The sequence below is a fragment of the Thermobia domestica genome, chromosome 3, assembly GCF_964235325.1.
Source record: "Thermobia domestica chromosome 3, izTheDome1.hap1.1, whole genome shotgun sequence".
NCBI lineage: Eukaryota > Metazoa > Arthropoda > Insecta > Zygentoma > Lepismatidae > Thermobia > Thermobia domestica.
Window position 1 is genome coordinate 111305918 of NC_137456.1, and position 21955 is coordinate 111327872.

Sequence of the window (21955 nt, forward strand, 5' to 3'; positions counted from 1 at the left end):
TTAGTAACGCTAGAAACATGTAGATATAGTATTATGAAATATTTGGTCTAGGAATTAATTCGTGCGGGTGGACAAGAGATGGCGCAACGAACGGAGCGTCCCACTGTTCCGTGTATCCACACATGTGTTGCAAACCCCTGTCATCGCGTATCGTTCGTAGTATAGGGCAGTGGATTAAAGCGTCAACAACACCAGTTTGTAGTTAAGTGAACATGGCGCAATTTGTGCCTGATAAAGTGTTTTTGCGGGGTGTCCTGCTGCATTACTTTAACATGCAGAAAAGTGCGACTGAAAGTCATCGTATTTTGGTGGAAGTGTATGGTGACCATGCTCTAGCTGAGCGAACGTGTCAGAAGTGGTTTGCACGGTTTAGAAGTGGTGATTTCGGCTTGGCAGACCAAGAGCGAGCTGGACAGCCAAAAAAATTTCAAGACGAAGAATTGACAGCATTGCTCGAGCAGGATTCATGTTAAACGCAGGAACAACTTGCAGCAGCATTAGGCGTTGATCAAACAACAGTCTCCAAACGCTTGAAAGCCATGGGAATGATTCAAAAGATGTCACATTGGGTTCCACATGAATTGAAAGACAGAGACGTTGAAAGACGAAAAACCATTTGCGAATTGCTGCTTCAACGACATAGCAGAAAGGGGTTTCTGCATCGAATTATTACGGGTGATGAGAAGTGGATCCATTACGAGAACCCTAAACGAAAAAAGGCCTGGGTGAAACCAGGTGAACCAGGTCCATCACAACCAAAACGAGATATTCACTGTGCAAAGGTTATGCTGTGCATATGGTGGGATATGAAAGGTGTGGTGTACTATGAGCTGCTGCAACCGGGTGAAACTATGAATGGAGAACGTTATCGACGACAATTAATGCGTTTGAAGCAAGCTCTGGCCAGAACACGACCAGAATGGGAGAAGAGACATGATAAACTTATTGTTCAACATGATAACGCTCGCCCACATGTCGCAAAACCGGTCAAAACCTATTTAGAAAATGTCGGATGGGAAGTTTTACCCCACCCGCCGTATTCACCAGACGTTGCTCCTTCGGACTACTACTTGTTCGATTGCATGAACAACGATTTGATTGGACAGCGGTTTACTTCTTCAGAAGATATCGAAACATGGGTCTCTGACTGGATCGCTTCCAGGGATGAGGACTTCTTTCGCCACGGAATCCGTACATTGCCTGACAGATGGGCGATGGTGGCTAGCGATGGACAATATTTTTCTTAAGGTATTTATGTATTTTGTGTTTGTACTACAGCTTCAATGTGTGCGTACCAACCGCACGAATTAATTCCTAGACCAAATACATTGGAAGAGTTTTTCATTACCATTGTTTTCACGACTATGTGGGAAGAAACAAATTTCCTCAGCTATAGCAGTAGAATGCGACTCCGAAAGTATTGTTTTTTTACGAAAAAAATATAAAATTAATGTCTGTGTGACGTTAAGATTATAATGTGGCATGATATACACAGTGATGATATTCAGCCGGTTCGCTAGAACCGATTGTTAAAATTTTTCGAGTTCGAAGAACCGTTTGTTATACCAAGCCATAAACTCACTCTTTCTCTCTCTCTCACACACACACACAGCAGCTGGAAGGAAGAGCTTGTTGGATACAAATTTTTCACAGCCAAAGACAATTGACCCATTTAAAGAACCTTGTTTTCCTCTGTACATATCAGAAAATTAATGGCGGACTGGGGGAACGATAAATTTTATTTTAAGTGCCTTTGTTTTTAGAAATTCTTATAGCTATAGAGTTAAACATATGGGGCCTTATGCAGAGTCATTTTGACGTATGATTAGAGTCATACTAAAGGCCTGACTACTGCAGGAAACATATTAGTCGAACTCTTTAGTATGGCACTAATCACGTATCAGAATGTCTCTGCATAAGGCCCCATGATTTCTCAGAACAGTGTATAAGCGTTTATTCCTTAATCTCAAATGCTAAAATATCAAGAATGAGAACTGGGATTATATGAGTGAAGTGGTGAGCGTTATTTATATTTGAAAAACATACCTACCATTATCAACAATTGTCGATACATTGATGGATGAAGTACTTTCTAATACTTCTTTGTCAACCATCTATCTAGGATAATTCGTTTCCAATATATTCGCCATCCAATATCCAATTCCAATATACATAATTTCGTTATACCACCTTGTATTGGGATGCTGTGTAGATCACTATCATTTATGGTATCCAGTAAAACCGTTGGTTTTGTCTAAATTGTATGGTGTGTTTCCTAAGAGAATTATATCTGTCTACCTACCTATTCATCTACTATCTCTTATGTATATCTATCGGATGTTCTAAAAATGGACTACAGAGCACTAATAAAGAACTATAGAGTAGATCTACTAATCTATCAAATAGTTGCATCGATTCTTTCTAGATAGCAGCTAATGTCGATAAGATTGATACTAGCATCAGTTATTAGTGTTGCAATCGATTTAACCGTATGATGTATTATTAGTGTTGATTGAAATGATTCCAAGTTTATCTGCGACGTTGCCACATTGTGAAATTTTGATCCCCATAGCGGCTGAAGAGGGCAAATCATCATATAACATTTTCGCTTTATTTTGGCCTGTACAAGAGTGTGCTCTGTGGTCCATGGGAGCCATTTTTAAAACGTCTGATATATATATATATATATATTAGGGTGTCCCTTATTTTCGAAAATTGGAAAAATTAGCGGGCCACCCGTTATTTCTTTTCTTTTTCGTTAGAATAGGTTACACATCAAAAATTTCTTTAATATTCAAATATTTACTGGTCGCTCAAGCCTTTTGAAATCAGGTATACAGAATGTTGCTATTCGTATATACTTCAAGAGATGACCAACAGATAGCAGCACTATTATAACAAAAGAAAAGAGCCATTGACAATAATTTCTTGTGCAATGTACACAGAATTGCCTTGCTGTTTAACGTCTTGTTAATCTGTATGCAGGATTTTGTTTCAATTTATATTTAAAGATCAATTTTAAGGTCTTTCTCTTATTAAATAACCAAACTACCGTTGTCGTTTACGTGCAAACTGGGAATTTAAACTTGTTTAAGGAAGCTTTGGCTTTCTTTACTGTATCTCGTACGCTGGTAGATCGTGGTGTTTGGTGTACCATCAATCAGGAAGACGTTTGAGAGGATCTCGGTGCATTAATTTTGAGTGAGAAATGGAACAGAAAAAGAAAACATCATACTCGACCAGCAATAATAGTAAAATTTACTTGCTGGGCAGCACAGGCCATGTGATACTAGGTAGCAAACTCCCTTCCAATAAACCGGTCCTGGAATTGTTTCTCCATCATCACCTATTGTTGAAAAAGACTGTACGTTAAATTTCACACTGTGTAATGCAAGAAGTTGAGGAATTTTGGGAAAGAGCACGCATTCCAATTCGTGCGAGGAAGCATATGGTCACCAAAGTTGAACAGTTATTTGAGAAATGGTGCAAATTAAAGAAAAATGCCAGTAGGAAAAGTAGTACACAAGTGCATAATGAAAAACAGTTTGTGGGTGAATTAGGAAAAATGTTTGATATCGCTTGTGCTAATGCTTTGGATGTAATGAAGAATAAAGAAGACAGACATTCTCATAGTGCAACGACAACCTGGCCGTCCAGGAACAATGGGTGGTGTGGATAAAACACTTGCCGTGAGAGAGTCGAGATCTAGAGAGAGACAGGAAAGATTTAACAAATTGAAACAGAAAGAACTGGAACGTCAAAGCAAGGAAACAGTGGTGACTTTGGATGCAAGTATTTGTTCTGATGAAATCGAAGGTGACGACTCAAATGCAATTTCTAATGACACTTTTACTCACAACTTTCAACCAACTCTACAGAAGGTAACGAGCAAGACAGAGTGTATTTACTTCTGAATCGTGTGCAACATTAGATAGAACTAAAGTGAGCGTTAGGAAAGCAATGTATTTAATAACTGCTACTGCACAGAGCTTAGGACATGATACAACTTTACTAGCTTTAAACCGCTCAACAGTTTCACGTAGTCGGCAACATCATCGTAAAGCATCAGCGGAAATGTTGAAAGCCAAATTTCAGCCCGAGGGGCCATTTCAGGTTCAGTGGGACAACAAATTAATGGATGAGTACAACAATAAGAAAACAGAACGTTTACCTGTGGTTGTTAGGGACTTGTCTGGTAAAACTGAAGACAAAGTGCTAGGAGGCGCAAAATTAGAAAGAACCACTGGTCTTGGACAAGCTACAGCAGTTGTTGAATTGTCAAAGGACTGGAAAATTGCCAACAGAGTAGCTGCACTGTGTTTTGACACAACTGCGAGTAATACAGGGAACGTATCGGGTGCCTGCACGCACTTACAGCGTCTTTTAAAGAAAAAACTTCTTAACTTTCTATGTCATCACCACATTTTGGAATTAATGCTTGCTAATGTATTTAAAATTTGCGTTTGCGGTAGTGTAACGACTCAGCCCAAAGTCGCATTGTTCGAGACATTACAACAATTTTGGGATAAACTCGATCTCACCAAATATGAGCCCGTTATCTTAAACAAAGTTATATCTGATTTACTGGGTAACAACGTAGAATCTGTTCTGGATTCTGCACAACGTCAATTGCAGTCAGATCATTACAGAGATGATTATCTGGAACTTCTAGAATTAACAGTAATTTTCCTTAGCAGCAACCACAGACAGGAGTTCACTTTAGAAGACCAGGTGCGATTCATCATTGCAGGTGGTTATCGAAGGCACTATACAGCTTCAAAATTTGCATGCTTAATTCTCAGCTTCGAATAACCAAACAGGAAGAAAACGAAATCCAAGAAGTCTACATTTTTTTTGACTGTGTTTTATGTTAAAGCATGGTTTACAGCAAGGCATGGTGAACTTGCTCCCGCTTGTGATCTCGAACTACTTCAAGGACTTATTCAACTCAAGAGCAAGATCCCACGTGTTGCAGAGGCTGCGCTTCAGAAGCTGATGAGACATTTGTGGTATTTGAGTGAGGTGCTGGTCGCTTTGGGTTTTCTTGACCAAATGTTGTCGCTAGATTGTAAACGAAGAATGGTAAAGGCTCTAAAAGAACGTGAAGGGGGAAATACTCCGTCTCAACGCAAGATTATTGATAACCCAAGCAAATACTTACATGCGGAAATTGATTCATTTGTGACCAAAAAATCTATTCTCTCAGTGGCTTGGCATACCTTCAAACATTCTGCAGAGTGATCCAAGTACATGGAATGAAAGACAAGACTTTGGGACTGGCAATTGTTCGGTGTTTAAACGTTGTGAATGATAGTGTTGAAAGAGCAATTGCTCTAACACAAGAATTAAACAGAGCGATTGTTCGTGATGAATCTCAAAGACAGTTTTTGCTGCAAGTTGTCCAAGAGCACAGACGAAATTTCCCCAACTCCAAGAAAGAAACTCTTAGTTAAAAAAAATCACTAGGGATGTATGAGTATGTGTAATTATGTATTGTATATAATGTGTGTATGTGTAAAAAGTGGTATTTACACCAAATGTGTTACGAACAAAATGTTTTCTTCCGTTCGGTTATGTAGACCTGCGTAGGTAAGGCTCTCTTGTAATTGTATGAATGGCTTATAATAGAAAAAAGCTAATAAAGTTTGTTGAGCTTGAGCGACCTCTAATTATTATCGTATCAAACTGAAATTTTGCTCAAATTCATTTTATATGGAAAGGAAAAAATATAAGAGGTGGCCCAGTGATTATCTCGAATTTCGTTTTTTTGGGTATGCATAAGGGACGCCCTAATATATATATATATATATATATATATATATATATATATATATATATATATATATATATATATATATATACAGGACCGGTTGTTAAAAAATTAGAATAGCACCACTGGATATACACACTAAATCGTTGATGTTTTTAGAACAAATAGTGGCTTAGCCAAAAAGACATTATGGTGGGGACTAGTAATTGTCATGTCATGGAAGCATACATACGTATATTTTTTAGTAATAATTTTGCGTAGCAATTTGCGAAACAAATTTAAATTTACATCGTAATGTAACAGCATTTTCCTTTACGTGGACATGGAAAAATAAAATTTAACAGTTTTTGTATATCACACACACATGTGGTAATGAAATGTAAAGCAGAAATAAGAAATGACAGCAGCAGCCCTTTCTTTTCCTTTTAAGTAACTTTGTCATCTATAGAATGCCAAAGATCAGCTGATTTTGAGCATGTCCATGTGGAGTTTTCTATTCAGTGCAAAATCTGTAGTGGCGTCAAAAAACTGAAAGACTGCCATTAAGCAGCCCACTACACAAATCTTAATTTTGATGACATAAACATTATAACTTATTGTACTTTCACACATGTGTTACATTCCTAACTCATATTGTTCCCAAATGCTGTCCCGATCTAGATTTTCAACTTTTAAAAGTTTTAAACCGAATATTGCCCTTCTTTTATCATTTGAATGAAAAACCATACCAAAACGATTATTTCTGTGCAAATGCCATGAAATGACTATGTAGATGCGTCAACCAGATCTTGAAACAGCAGAGCAGCAGAAAAGAGGGTACTGCTATAGTCCCGCGTTTTCGCTCATTATCTAATTCCTGAAAAATAAGCGGTCTTGCAATTGAAAAGCCATTGACGCGCTTTATTGCAAATGATAGAAAAGTAAAAGTACAAAATTTGCTGTCAATTCTACACTCAGTCTCCGTTAATAAGATGTGTGGTCTATAGGTCTTTGATTTGTGTTATTGATAACTAAAAGACATCTAAAGCGAAATGTTGCATTTTCGAGAGGAGATTTATTGCAACTATATTGAGATTACAAATGAAGGAAAAACTGCTCAGCTCAGAAAACAAATGAAGGAAAAAATAGGTTATTTTTGTAATAAATTATGATTATGAATCACCTTCTGCTATTCAATTTTTTGTTTGCATCACATTTTTATGGTATTTTGGCATTGTGTATACTTCTAGCCTGCGGTCAGAAATATGGGGTTTGAAGCTGATGTACTAAGGCTGAAATGTGCCCCATTTGGCCGACTATACTCCTTCATTGTCTTGCGACACGAGATTTAGTATCTTATTTCAGTACACAGAGGTGAGGCGAATCGCAGGCCCCACAGATAATAATCACATTCTTTTTAGTTCTGTTTATTTATATACTGATGGAATTAGCTAACAGATACACGGAAGTCCTAAGCTTCTTGGCGCTACAGCCCATAAAGAATTATGGCCACACAGATGGTACACATTCAATGGAGTGATGCCTGAACACGGCATCGATTCCGAGACATATTATTTCTAGTTTTCTGGACAGAAGTTCAGTATCTCTTAATTTAGATAGTTCTTCAATTGGCTCATGATGCTGAATCAATACCGGAAAATTTCAGTACTCCCACCGGAAATACAATCAGGAACCACGTATACAGCTGTTGCGTAGGCTAAAAATTTGGCTAAGCAAGTTCAGTAATATTAAAATATTACTTGAACACACTTTCTATTTTAATCCCACCTATTCGCACCCATAGATGGTAAACTTCGACGCATATGATAACAGGAAAGAGTTTTAGAAGGTAAAGAATTCAGTAACGTATTTACTGAAATCTTAATTAATGATAGAGCTTCTGGAAAGTAAGTTTGTTGAGCAATCCATGTTTTTTGTGATAAATCTTTTAAAAAAATCAGGTATCACAAATGGAATATACTGCATGTAACAAGAATCAATTTTCAATATCTATAACAAAATGGGTAGCTTGAGCCTGGTCCCCCCACTCTGCCTACGCTACTGAAAATAAGAACGTGTGTCTCAATTTTCTTCGTTTTCCCCACTTCATATAATTTATTAAAGGTACACCTATTTCTACGTGAGTCGATAGACACAGTTAAATGTACAGTATGAAACAATAATGAAGAGTGGAACAGTAGGATTCTATTATTATTATTATTATTATTAACAATAATAATAATAATAATAATAATAATAATAATAATAATAATAATAATAATAATAATAATAATAATAATAATAATAATAATAATAATAATAGAATTCTACACAAGGTAGGAGTAGAGGAGGAGGATAAAATACATTTAAAACTACTTTTTGGGTGTTCAGGAATTGTATGACGATGATTCCTTATCAGCTGTCATACCTTATTAGACAAGCTTTATTTGAATCTCCATAATTACTTTATGATCAAATATTTTACACGGAGAAGTTTCTTTTTTTCTTCCTTTTCCTTTCTTTTCAGTATCAGATACTACATACAAAATAACTTACATAGACATTTAGTGACTTTACAGGTATCAAGTATTATACATCACACACACACTTATCTAGTGATTTCTATTGTAATATTAATTATTATAATTACAGTATTATGCACAAGCCACAATATGAAACCAAAAACTGTTAAGTCATTTCAACACAACAATTATCTGTGTTAACACTTGAGACACAATTTCTCTCTTACGGCTTTTATTTTCTGTACAAAGAATTCTTCGAGGGATTCAGCACACTTAAACAAAGATGATCCACGAGAGTTATAACAGCGGCAATTGTCAAAGATTTTCATTACATCACTAATAAACTCATTTAGCTTTTTGTACGTCTTTAAGTTAATACGCAGCTCAATAGTCTGAAGATCTGGAAAACAGATAAAAGAAATATTACCTTAAATTGAACACAGCAGTGAAACCCTAACACAAGTTTTATGCGTTTGTATACTCCAATTTTAACTTTGTTCATGTTACTTTAAAATAACAAGTTTACTTTAAAATAACAATGCATATTTCTAACAATAATTTTTAGTTTCTACAGAAGCAACAATGTTACAAAGATATATTTCTTTTGAAACTACAAATTTGTTTAATTTTTTGAGAAATAGTATGCCAAATATATTTTTTCTTGCAGGATTGATTTATACCGTAAGTAAGTTTACAAGTTTCTATCAATTTTCAGTTTCTTAGACGGACAGAACATAGATGATTTAAGTGTATTTTTTTTTAATCTGTGGAACAAGATATATTTTCGGCTAGCTTGATTATTTGAAACTTTATGTCAAGACTTCTTGTAATGCACCAAAAGAATCCAATAGTTACTCTTGATTTTGACACACGCTTTACATTTGTTTATTAATTGCTAATTTAATGTTTCCATTGGTTGAATATTCTTTACGAGTTCTAAGAAATTCAAGTATAATTTAATAATAATAATACTAATAATAATCTGTGATGCTGCGGTGGTCTAAATTGCAGTGTACGTTTAACTGGTGAGGACGCTTCTCGGGAATTCATAATGGTCTCATTGTGTGTCTTAAAAACTATAATCTCTTCCCACTACATGGTACGAAGTGGATATTTTCTCCAAAATATTGTGTTGTTAACATTCGAACTGCACGTCAGTTTTCGTTCGGCATGAGGTGAGTAACCTCTGCTTCGTTATGTATCACTTGAGAATGTCCAAATGTGCTGGTGAAGAAAAATGAAAAAAAGAATATCTTGGAAACTCCCAAGGATGTAAAGATTTGATGATCAGTACTGACGGTAAAAGAAAAGAAAAAACTGACCTCTAAAACTCACATATGTACGTCATTCATTACAGTTGCAAGAAGAACAAAAATATGACAACGTCGCTCGACCACACATTTTGCCACAGCATCTTTATTCAAAGGAGATGTGACTGAATTAAGGTGAGGAATGGTCATCAAGAAACTGCGAGAACTCTATATGACTTTCTTGACTCACTGCCTACTATTACTTTAAAAAAAAGTAATTCAGAATACAGGATCAACGCTGTAAAATCTTCCGTCCCAAGAGAAAACCAATCGAAGCCGGGACTACATGCTAACCATCAGTCCATCAGATTATAATTCAAAAGGGGTAGAGTGATGAAAGAAAGAAAAAAAAAAACGATTAGTTTTAACCATTTTTTTTATCATGTACATAAACATTACGGAAAAGAAGCATGCTAACCATCAGTCCATCAGATTATAATTCAAAAGGGGTAGAGTGATGAAAGAAAGAAAAAAAAAACGATTAGTTTTAACCATTTTTTTTTTATCATGTACATAAACATTACGGAAAAGGGTTTTCTTACTCAAGTATAAAATACAATTGTACAGACATGCTATTGAAAATAGGTTTAGAAAATCACGATTTTAAGACTAGTTGAAATGCCCGTCAATAGGTTTATGGAAATACTTAAAACATACATTAACTCTTCCTATCCCCCAATGCGTATTTCAATGAAAATGAAACGAAAAAAAAAAAAAAAGCTCGACCCGTCTCTGTTCAAAAAAATAATTTTAAATGGTTCAGACGTTTTCTCGTGCTGAAACAGACGTCAACTGAATGTGAAAAAGTAAAGAAAGAAGAAGAAGAAGAAAAATACTTGACACCCTAAAAGTGAAATTTTCGAGAACGCTGTGACACACGTCCAATTATTTTTAATGACGGGTTTATACACTGAATTTCATCTTTCTAACTTGAGGGGCTCATGAGATACTCTGTTTTTGGCATAAATATTTGAACTATTCTCTCCCTCGTGCCTTAGGATGCAAATTTTAATCAAAATGACATGATAGAAAAATTCAGTTCGGATTAAGTTACTCATTCAAAAATTCATTTCATGTGATTCAGTAGTTTCCCATGACGCGATCATAAAGAAGATCACACTCATTTATATTTATAGATACAAATATAGTGTAAAACAGACTCATTTCCTACGAAGACAATTACCATTCATTGGCCGATTTCAATATTTTTGAAAATATATTTTGTATAATTTGTTTATTAACGGAATTTTAGGTCCAGCTCCTTACTCTAGAAATTATTGGCAATGAAAGATTGAGTGATTTCCAAAGAAACTTGACTGGGCCTGTAGGTAAAAGTACCGTAACATTATTCGCCTGCTAGTACGCAGAGAAACTCTGTGAAAACTTCACGCAGGGTGACCGGCAGTAGGATTTGAACCAAGAATCTTCCAACATTAAGAAAGAAAAAAACATTTACCTATGGTTTTGCTTGTTAAATTGTTTTATAATGTACTAAAAAAAAAAAAAATTAAAAAGCCGATATTTAAGTAAGGAGCTATTAATTACCATGAAATTCCATTACTTTCAACCTATTATGCGATTTTACAAAATATTCCTGTAGCACAGTTAACCTGTTATGCTGATGAAGTAATTCGAATTGCGATCTGACTTTAGGCGCAATTAGTCAAAACTAGACAAGATTTTCTATATCAGGCAAATATTAGAAAAATGAAATGAAATCTTTGAGTTTTACGTCCCACGGTTATGCCGATTGGGCTAAAGGAGACGGTGATGATGAGAGATGAATGAAATGGTGGAATGAAGAAAGTGGGAGGAAACGGGAGAACCCCGAGAAAACCCACGAGCACGGTGTTTGTCCACCACAAAGTTCACTTGGCGGGGGCTGGGATCGAACCCGGGACCCCAAGCACCAGAGGTGAACGCTCTACCACTGAGCCACCGCGCCCCCCTAAATATTAGAATAGAAATGGAAGTTTAGCGGTACAGTTTACCAAAGTGGTGGAACGACTGCTAGACTTTAGGGAAACTTATAACTCGGTTAAAAGATAAAGGCCTGGTACCACTTGGAGAAATTTGAGATTCTGAAGAAGGCTGTTAAGATTAGTGAAGACGTCTCAATGAAACCAGAAGGAAGGTACTAATGGGAAGAAGTTCGTCACCCATTAGTTCCAGATTTAAATTACATGAAGTTTCCAGTTTTATACCCTACAGGCTAGAAGAGGATGATTAATGGAAACGAAAGATTATGAAATAATTGGTAGAACGAAAATGTGGGAGAAAACGGGAGAACTCATGGACATGATGTTCTTCACCATGAACTCTCACGCCTTGGGATCAAACCAGGGAACACTCGCACCAGAGGTGAACGCTCTACCACTCAGGTATTGTGTCCTTTTCTGTTTCTGGTTTCTTAGCAGCCTTATCAGCCCCTTCTTAACATTGTTCTAGAATATGTGATCAAGGAAATCACGGAAACAAAGGGAGTAACGTGGAAAGGTCTTTTGTACGCAAACGACATCAACTTGTTAAGGCAGACTGGAAGAAGACATTGGGAAGACAAAGTATATGCTGACTCTAGTAGGAACCCAGCTAATCCAGATGAACAAAGCTTTGTAACTGATGGGAATAAACTAGAAGGAAAGAGACTTAATACTTGGGGGAAGTTATAACAAACAAAAAATTGCAGCTAACAATTGTTTATTGGTCTAAAATACGTATTATTATTACTCGGTTAAAAAAAAATAAAACTGTCGCGACTAATATCGAGGACCTTAAAATTGAAAATCTGTACGAGAACAGTACGAGATGCGCATAAAATTACGTCATTTTGTTATAGTTTAAAAACTAGTAAGGAAATACTAAAACAATTACATCTTAATTAACTTTAGACTAGGCTATAAGGCTTAACTGTTCAAAATTTCAGACTTCACTGATACTGACGTAAAATGACGGATTTAGCCAAAGATTTGTCGAATAAAGATTTTGTCTACTTATTCATTCTACTTATTCAAACGCCAGTTGTAGAACGTTTGTAGGGACACTGCTCTTGCTATACTTTGCAGAAATATGTGTGGGAATTTACGGAGGAAAGGGGGCAGCTCAACTGAAGATCAGTCAAGGTCCGGAAGTCCAATTTGTGCAACTACATATATATATATATATATATATATATATTAAAAAATGAAAATAAAAAAGACGGCCCTGGTCATGAAGGACAGACGGCTAACCATTCACGATAAACCTTAACCCTTCTCTCATTGGATCGTAGAAAAGGATTTTGACAAATCACCTGAAGTTGTTAAGATCGGTTCACGGTTAGGTTCCTCGACAGCTGGTTTCCCAGACAAGAACATCAAAGTAGTCTTTCATCCATTCTACTCTAAAGAACTACCTCCCAGTGATCTCTATTCGTTTCCAAAACTGAAGAATTCATTACGAGACAGTTCAGGAGTGCCTTCGGAAGTAAATATTTCCATGTCTAAAACATATCCTACAAGAAAACTTCAAAGATACTTTTGAAAGTAAGATACAAGTATTGCAGTGATGTATACAAGTGGATAGAAATTGTGTTGAAAACTGACAGAAATATATATAAGCAGAAAACTGATTATGACTGGAGTTATAACGAGTGGATAAAAAATAATGGCGACATTATTATAATTCGTACAAGGCATTATTCACACAAGAACACATTCCTTCTATGTAATCACCTTCCATTTATATCAACTTCTGCCACACGTCAGCGAGTTCATCTTTATCGATGTCTCGCAGGGATCGCCATGTAGCACGAATGATGGCTACTCTTGTGTCGTAATGCTTCCCGTGAAGTGGTTTCCTTTATTTTGGTGAAAATTTCGTCATGAAATCCCCCCCCCCCCAAAAAAAAAAATGCTGTGCACTGCACCTATGTGTCACTTCAGTTTTGATCCACACACGTTGTTCGTCTTTCCGAAACACATTGTTAACGCGCTTACACTTTCATTTTCTACTTTATGGTGCCGCTGCTTTTGACTGAATAACGCCCAGTCGTTACCAATCGCTACACATTCCCTTATCAGCTACATAACTCTTGTAGTGCTGAGACAGCCCTCCGACATGAGAACGATGTTGCCACTATTTTTTATCCATGTAATTTTGGTATACACTTCGTATTGCCCATAGCATTTTATGGATGTAAAAGTTGATCGTTAACAGACGGGATCATGAACAATGATGTTCGAAAACGAAGTGTTGAGGAAATTGAGAAAATTACATCAATGCGGGACTGTAAAATACACTATACACGTTAGTGTATTTTACACGAGATAAAGACGCTTAAGATAAGCGAGACACGTTGTTTGTATGTGAAACTCATGAGGAGTTTATAGAGATCTTGTTTAAAAGCCTTTGGGTAAGAAATATCCTGGTAGGTTTAAAAGTAGAGCCTATTCTAGCTGGACTGGTTTAGCACAGAATAGGATTCTTGGCGTTCTTTTGTTTGTACGGTGATGAAACTCTGGACTCTTTAATCCATAGATTAACTAACACAAGGTGCGGTAATGATTTTGCAACAGTGTTTATTCAAGGATATAGTTTAAATGGGAAGTAAAACCACAACTGCTATCTTGCAGCTTATTGAAAAGCACTTAGTTACAATGAAGCAGTAGACTGAAGAACAACGTGCCTTTGTTAAGAAAGGGTTTCACAAGAACGGGATAGAGAATAATAATAATAATAATAATAATAATAATAATAATAATAATAATAATAATAATAATAATAATAATAATAATAAATTAAAACCGAAGAAACCCGTATAGCCCCATTTTTCAAATCCTGATTACAATATCAGTATGGAATGCCAGGCAACATAACATGCAAGAAGTGCATTTTCATTTTTAATACATTTATTATTTCGAATATGAAGCCAATTGTTATGTCAAACAAAAAAGAAAAAAGTTTTAAATGACAATAATAATAATAATAAAACAATTTCAACGTCTGCATATGATTATTTTTCTTTTTCTTAATTGCAAAACTTCACATTATATTTTTCTCTCAACCTGATTTTACGATTTACGCTATTACTGCCCAATTCTTCAATTCCAAAACTGTCCAGCACATTTATTTAATAATAAAATACAATACTAATGCAACAAAACACCGTACATACTGCGAAGTGTTCTTTGAAATTATAACAGAAAATATTTGCAAGCCCTTTAATACATAATATTTTGCTCAGTCTAGATGAAAATTTTTTAAAAATTCTAAGTCGATTAACAAAAGATTGGTAATGTTATGGTATGGATAATATAATCTGCTTACGTTGGCTAGCCTTGGTCTCACAGAAAATGTCCTACGGTATCCAACTAAGGGAGGCAGTCTACTTTACAGGTTCAGTTGTATGTGACTATATTACTGCCGTCACATATACCAAATGAAGGGTAAGGGGAAAAAAAAAGGAATGTCACAAAACTGCATTTTCGAGAAAACAGCGTTTTAATATTGAAAACCGCGTAAAAAGAACAGGGTTAGTTCAATCTTTTGCGCCTTTTTATATGGACATTTCTACATCTACGCATGCATGACATATACAGTCAAATAGTACCAAGAGTCACCAACAGGTAGGACAAAGCACCCGATAAAGCACATACATGGACATTCCTTGTTTTTTTCCCCTTATGCTTCAAATGATGATGAGGGATAAAATATAGTTTAAAGACTGCAAAGAATGATAATGCATGCGTGGTTGTTCTTTTTTCTAATTACTATGATGTTTTTCTTTATTAAAACTTAAGCGTACAAATAACGTTTATACATTTCGATCATTATATTTGTTAAGAGAAAATGGGTACCATAGTGGCAAAGTGCTAACTTCTGGTGCGAAGGTGTCTCTGCTTTAATTCATATGAGTTTGCAGTGGACAATATCGTGTTCATGGGTTTTCTCTAGGTTCTCCCGTTTCATCCCACAAGCTCATTCACCAGTTCTTCCATAATCATTTACTTTCATTAACCATTTTTCTCCTTTTGGCTACACGGCATAACCGTGCGAAGTAAAACTTAAAAAGATTTCATTTCATTTCATTTTAATAATACAAATAGTTAATCTAATGTTTCTTTTTGTCGCTTAATTCGTACATTGGTACAAATGTCAGAAAACATGTATACCTTTTTGCTTTCGTTCTCTTCGAAATACTTTTGGAAGAAAAGAGATAATTTGACTACGATTTCGGCAAATTACAGAGAACTATCTTCACTTTAGTAATAAGACCACAAAAAAACTAATATGACCATTTATTTTGAAGTTATTAACAAGAAAACATATAAGGAAAGGGGTGGAGGTAGCATGCACTTGTGTAGATGAGGGGGTATTAATAAAAAAATTAATAATATTACCCATGGGCTCCTTAATTATATTGTAATAATCTGGTGATTCTATAGGATCTACTGGTTCTATGAATGGCCATGCACTTTCATGTGTCTGTGAAATGAAAGTATTTAAATATTATTTCTATTGCACGTTAAACAACACTTAACATAGTAATATAAATACTTTTAAAAATATTAACATCAGTTTCTAAAAAAAAAAAAAAAAAAAAAAAAAAAAAATTATTCTTTCGCTTGTTAGAAATTTTTATTATTCAACTTATGTACTTAGTCTAGCCATAAATGCTGTTACAAAGGAAAAAGTGGAAACCAGAAGTATGGTGAACGGTAATTTGATGTTCATTCAGGATGTGAGGCATACATGGTCTGACAACAGTTGGACCAACCATACTTCAAAATGTCTGCCGTTAGCATGCACAACGCTTAGAGTCTGGGGACCATTCATCTATTGTAGCAAGTATCGTCTCCAGAGGAAATATCGCCACTGCAGCCAATAATGAATGCTTCAAACTGACAACTGTGGATGACTCTTCTTGCAGGCAATACCCTCAAGCATTGCCCACAAATTGTAATCTAAGGGAGTAAGTTCAGGGCTGCTAAAGAGCCAGTCCATATGAAATTAGGCACATTGTGCTCCAGTCACTTCTGAGCTTATTTCACCTTATAAACAGGAGCAGAATCTTGCTGGAAAGTCAATTTAAGCGTTTTTAACATGGTGGTGGTCAAGTCCTGCACAGTGTTTTGATACACCTGAACAATGGTTTTCACGCCTTTCTCATCTAAAAGGAAGACGTTGGTGCTAGCATAACTCATTCCCCATCACACCATGACTAACGTAGGATGATGGCCTCTTTGGAATTTTTGAGCTTTGTCCCTAGGTTACCTAGACGATGAGGAATACACTTTATCATTTTAGAGATTGAAACTCTCTTCGATGGTGAACAGTTTCTCATCGTTGAAGAAAATCTGTTTGTGCCGATTGTTCGCGTACCACTGAAGAAAGCGTTCACATTTACGCTTCTTTTATGCATTCAGACGCGACGTCAGAAAGTGCCCGTCCGTTGGTAAGTTCGAACACCCTGAGACATTTCTATCGTAAGTTCAGAAAAAGAACTTGGAAACTCTCGATCAGCTGATTAGTTAAATAAACTTGTATATGGAAACATTGGCTCTGTAGGTCAATGTCAGGGTTTGATATTCGTTTGTTCGAAGGGATTAAAACGCCATCTATCTTTTGTAATCTACTCGTACCTATTGCGTTTCCTTTAGATTGGAACATGAGGTAAGAAGGGGTAGGAGCTTAGAAATTGTGTCCGTTAAATTGATAAATTGTTAAATGTGATTTCGGTATAGTGTTTGGATATAAGTGCTCCTACACAGAAAGTAGCCGGAATAATATTGTCAAATTTATGTAAGTGCCATTGATATGCAGCTCGTCAGGAAATTGTAAGTACAAAATTTAAATCTATTTTTTTTTTCTTTCCATTTCGGCCCAACTGTTACAACTTTTTGGTGAGTGGTATGTCTTTGGTCACTAGTTTAATTTAAATTGTTATATTTGGGGATTAAATTCAATTTGTGTAAATATTTGATATATGAAACCTTTCAAAAGTACAACTAGTAAATTTAATTTGGAATATAAAATTAGTGAAATGCGAATGTATGAAAATTCCGGACTACCATTCAAAAAGGGAAAGGGTACTATTGAGCAATGTTGTTTTGTGTTAGCACAGTTATATTGTTATTGTTGAATTTACTTTTATGTTGAAGAAATTATACAATAAATTGTTCGAGTTGAAGTATATTTATAATTTCCAAGAAAAAGGATTACTTGCCCAATCTATTCCGCATTAAGGGGAATCCTAAAATACCCTTTCATAGGTAGTGGATTACTTGGTAACAAGACTGCCGCTACATATAAATATAAATTACCTCATGTTCCAATCTCGGAACTTAAACCTTAATGCATGAGGGCAATAAGAAGTGGATTTCGAATCTGGTTGTGATTAAAAACAAGAAAAACGAAAATAAAATTTGTATTACTATTTGTAAGCTGGATAAAAGGAAAGAAATTAATTTCATTAAGTATATACATCTTTCGGTTATTGGTACAATTAGAAAAGAAAAGAAAAAATGAGTCATTGGCAAGCGGCATACGAAGCTAGGGGTAGTATGTTACGTAATAACAGAGTCGCAGTAGCTGACCCTCCCCTTATTTCATTTGACGATGAGATAGAAGGTCGTAGGTGTGAAGGGCAGGAAAATCAGAGAGGGGGGAATTTCTTGTCGTTCCCACATGCACCTGTTCATGAACATAGACAAGCAGTGTTGCGAGCTCCCATAACCTGTAACTTTCAAAAACAATTTTCGCAAAGTATTTTTAATTCTTTAGAAAAGCAAATATATGATATACCGGTAACAGATGGAACAGATGGTATGTTAGTATGTCATTTTCTTTTGAAACTTGATATGTTAATAGTAAAGGAAATTGCTCCCGTAGAGGCGATATTAGTATCGAGTTTACAGAGGTGTAGGAAGCAAGCTTATGAAGAGTTGCAGCGCTTGTTAACAATAACTACAGATTGGGGTCATATCTGTCATTCCTTATTATTAAAATTTGTTACACCCTTGATTAATACGGAATTTATGAAGGTATCATTATATAGAGTAATGCAAGAAAATGAAAATTTATTAAACTTTTTACAAGAGAAACTAAGTACATTAAATGTTTTGGAAATCAACATGCCTGAAGATGAAATTTGTAAATTAATAAGTAATTTAGTTACTCCCGAAATTCGTAACCTGTTGTTGATACTTAGTGTTCCAAAAACGGTAAATGAATATGTAGATTTTGCGGAAAGTTATGAAATTAATGACAAATATAAACAAGATTATAAAAATGTAGTTAAAAGTGAAAAGGTTTGTTTATCACGGGTAAAAACTCCTCTTAGAAGTGCCAGGACAAATTATATGCCAACACCTTTTAATAGACAGAATAGACTGAGTTATCAAAATTTAAATGAAAATAAAACCGGACTTCATAGTGCGTATTCTCATAGTGCAAGGGAAGATCATGGAAGCTTATTACAATTGCCCATTAGTATATGCCATACTTTATATCCATGTATAATAGATACTGGCTCGACTCTATGCTTAATTGAAAACTGTTTTAGAAGAAATCCGTACAAAATTCAAGCCTAAAATAAAACAAGTAAATTATTCTGTGACCATCATGAAAGGGAATGAGTTGTTAGTGCGTGAATTGGTGCAACTTATTTTCTTTATACACGGTGTCCGTTTTACGGCGTGGTTTGGAGTTGTTAACCATCCAAAATTAAAATTATTATTAGGTTTAGACTTTTTACGGGATAATTACGCCCATATAAATATAAACGCTCGAGAACTTCTTTTTGAGAAATTGAAAATGCAAGTAAAGTTACAACCTTTTGAGAATAACCCAGTTGGTATGAACAGTGATCTGTGCGCTTTCCAATATCATTTCAGGCCTACTCGGAGAGATCCCAGACACATTGGCGCCAGAGTTTGTGATCGATTCGAGGGGACTAGGTCTGAAGGTGCAGCTTTACAATATGGTGGCAGTTCTTCTTCCTGTAACCTGACAACACCAACCCAAACCAGCAAGGCTAGGCAGTTTCCAAGGAGGCCTCGACGTTGTGGCAATGACACCAAGCAGACAACCAGTGGAGTAGGCGAGTCCAGGAGTAGGGCGGTGAACCGTACTAAGGCAAGGACCAAGGAGACAGTTGCACTTGAGAATACTGATGCTGCTGTTTATGAAGATGTTCCACCTGGCACGAGAATCTTTAATCCATTGTATAAGGAGGCAGATAAAGAGGAGGGTGGAGAAGAAGCATTAAAAGGTAGTGTAAATTTTGAAAATATTTATGATGAAAAGTTGATACCGTATATTAAACAATTACTTAATGATTACAAAGAAGTAATAACCGATAAGTTAGGGCATGTTCGTGATTATTTATATGAAATTCAATTAACAGATCCTTCACCAAGCATTACTCAACCATATATGATTCCTAAATATAAAATGAAAGAACTCGATTTGTTTTTAGACAAATTAATAGAACAGGGTGTTATTGAAGAAATAAATAGTAGCCCATATATTTCGCCTTGCTTCCTCGTTACAAATAGAGATCAATCCAAGAGATTAGTGATCAATTATGGTCAAATAAATTCTAAATTGTTATTGACTGGATTTCCGAGTCCGAACTTAGAATCTATCATTTCTAATATAGGTAAACACCATCTGTACACATTAATTGATGTCCGATCCGCATTTCATCAATTGGAGATTAAACTTGAGTGTAGGAATATAACAGCATTTGCTACACCAAATAGATTATTACAGTATTGTCGCCTACCGATGGGGATGGCAGTTTCACCATTCGTTTTGTCCAGTTTAATGCATAAGATCTTTCGTGATATCGAAGGGGATTATTTAGATATTTACTGTGATGACTTAATAATTCACTCGGATAGTGTTGAAAAACATAAAGAAATTTTAGAGAAAGTGTTAAAAAGGTTGAAAGATTGGGGGATTACTATTAGTCCACACAAAGCTCAGTTTATGAAATCAAAAGTGAAAATATTAGGATATGAGTTCTCTAATGGTCAAATGAGAACAGATGATGAGAGAGTAAGAGCGATTAAAGAAATACTCAGGCCGAAAAATAAACGTGCCTTAAACAGAATGTTGGGATTTCTTAATTATTATCTTAGATATGTAAAAGATTATTCAGAACTTTTGAGTCCATTATATGCTATGAGATCACCCACGGTTCCATTTATCTGGGGGAAGGAGGAAGATGAATTATTGGAGAAAATTAAGGAAGCTATTATTAATCATATTGTTCTTAAAGTGCCAGATATGAATGCGCCCTTCATTTTACATGTCGATGCTTCCACCAAAAATTATGGTGCTATATTAAGCCAGTACGATGGCGATGGAAAACTTAGACCTGTTTACTTTTTGAGTAAACGTGTTCCTCCATCAGATTGGTCGAAAAGCATTTTTGATCTTGAACTTTCTAGTTTAGTTCATGCGCTTGATAAATTTGACATGTATCTTCATAAGAAATTCACAATTTATTGTGATAATTCAGCCTTGACGTGGATACTTAAAAATCATAAACGTCAAAGAAAATACGGCTCTCTTATTGAAAAGTATTCACTTGCGGAGTGAGCGCAATATGGCAGATTTTCTAACTAGGATGCATAATTATATCGATTATACACCTCCTTCATCAGATATAGTGGAAATTGATAAGGTGGATGATAAAGAAGTACACTTAAATTTTGTTAATTTCTGGAATAATCCTTTTTTTTCATAAGCCATTAGGAGATCATCAACGAGAGGACCCTAGTTTAAATACTATAATACAAGAATTAGAAAGGGGACAGGTAAAGGAACCTTATGTTCTTAAAAATGGTATCCTTCTGAAGAAAACTAAAGGTAAACAATATGGAGGTTTAAGAGCTGTTGTACCAGAGTCTCTTAGGTATAGTGTGATTAAATTTCATCATCAAGACCCTGTAGGTGGGGGTCATAGTGGGGTCCAAAGAACGATAGCAAAAGTGGCTATACGTTATACTTTTCCTAATTTATTCCAAGAAATTAGAGATTTTGTTCAGAGATGTACGACTTGTCAGCTGTGTAGGGATAGGAATAGACTTCCTTATGGTACCTACTATACTCAGAAAGAGAAATATCCTAATAATTCTCTATTTTTAGATGTAATGGGTTTAAATATGTATTAGTCTTAACCGATGGTTTTTCTAGATTTGTCATTATCGAACCTCTTAGGAATTTGAGTTCAAAGTCTATATGTTTGAAATTAGATAAAATATTTTATTCTTACGGGTTTCCAAATAAGGTGATTCATGACAATGCTGGATATCTGCAAAGTGATTATTTCAAACATTATTTATTTAGTTTAGGCATTAAAAACATTTGTACTACTCCTTATTCCA

General features: G+C 35.4%; 1 protein-coding gene across 5 annotated transcripts in view; it reads right to left on the bottom strand.

Annotated features, from left to right (window-relative positions):
- Nucleotides 1–8125: 8125 nt before the first annotated feature.
- Nucleotides 8126–21955, bottom strand: part of LOC145680664 (nucleosome-remodeling factor subunit NURF301-like) — a 42828-nt gene continuing 28998 nt past the window's right edge. For 4 of the 5 annotated variants that reach the window (XM_081751450.1, XM_081751449.1, XM_081751447.1 and 1 more), the window contains 2 exons: nucleotides 15959–16043; nucleotides 8126–8671 (listed from right to left, as the gene is read on the bottom strand). In XM_081751450.1, the coding sequence (XP_081607576.1) occupies nucleotides 8469–8671; nucleotides 15959–16043 (288 nt within the window). In that variant the 3' untranslated portion in view covers nucleotides 8126–8468. The remainder of the gene's footprint in view (nucleotides 8672–15958; nucleotides 16044–21955) is intronic. The other variant, XM_081751451.1, reaches the window with a different exon arrangement.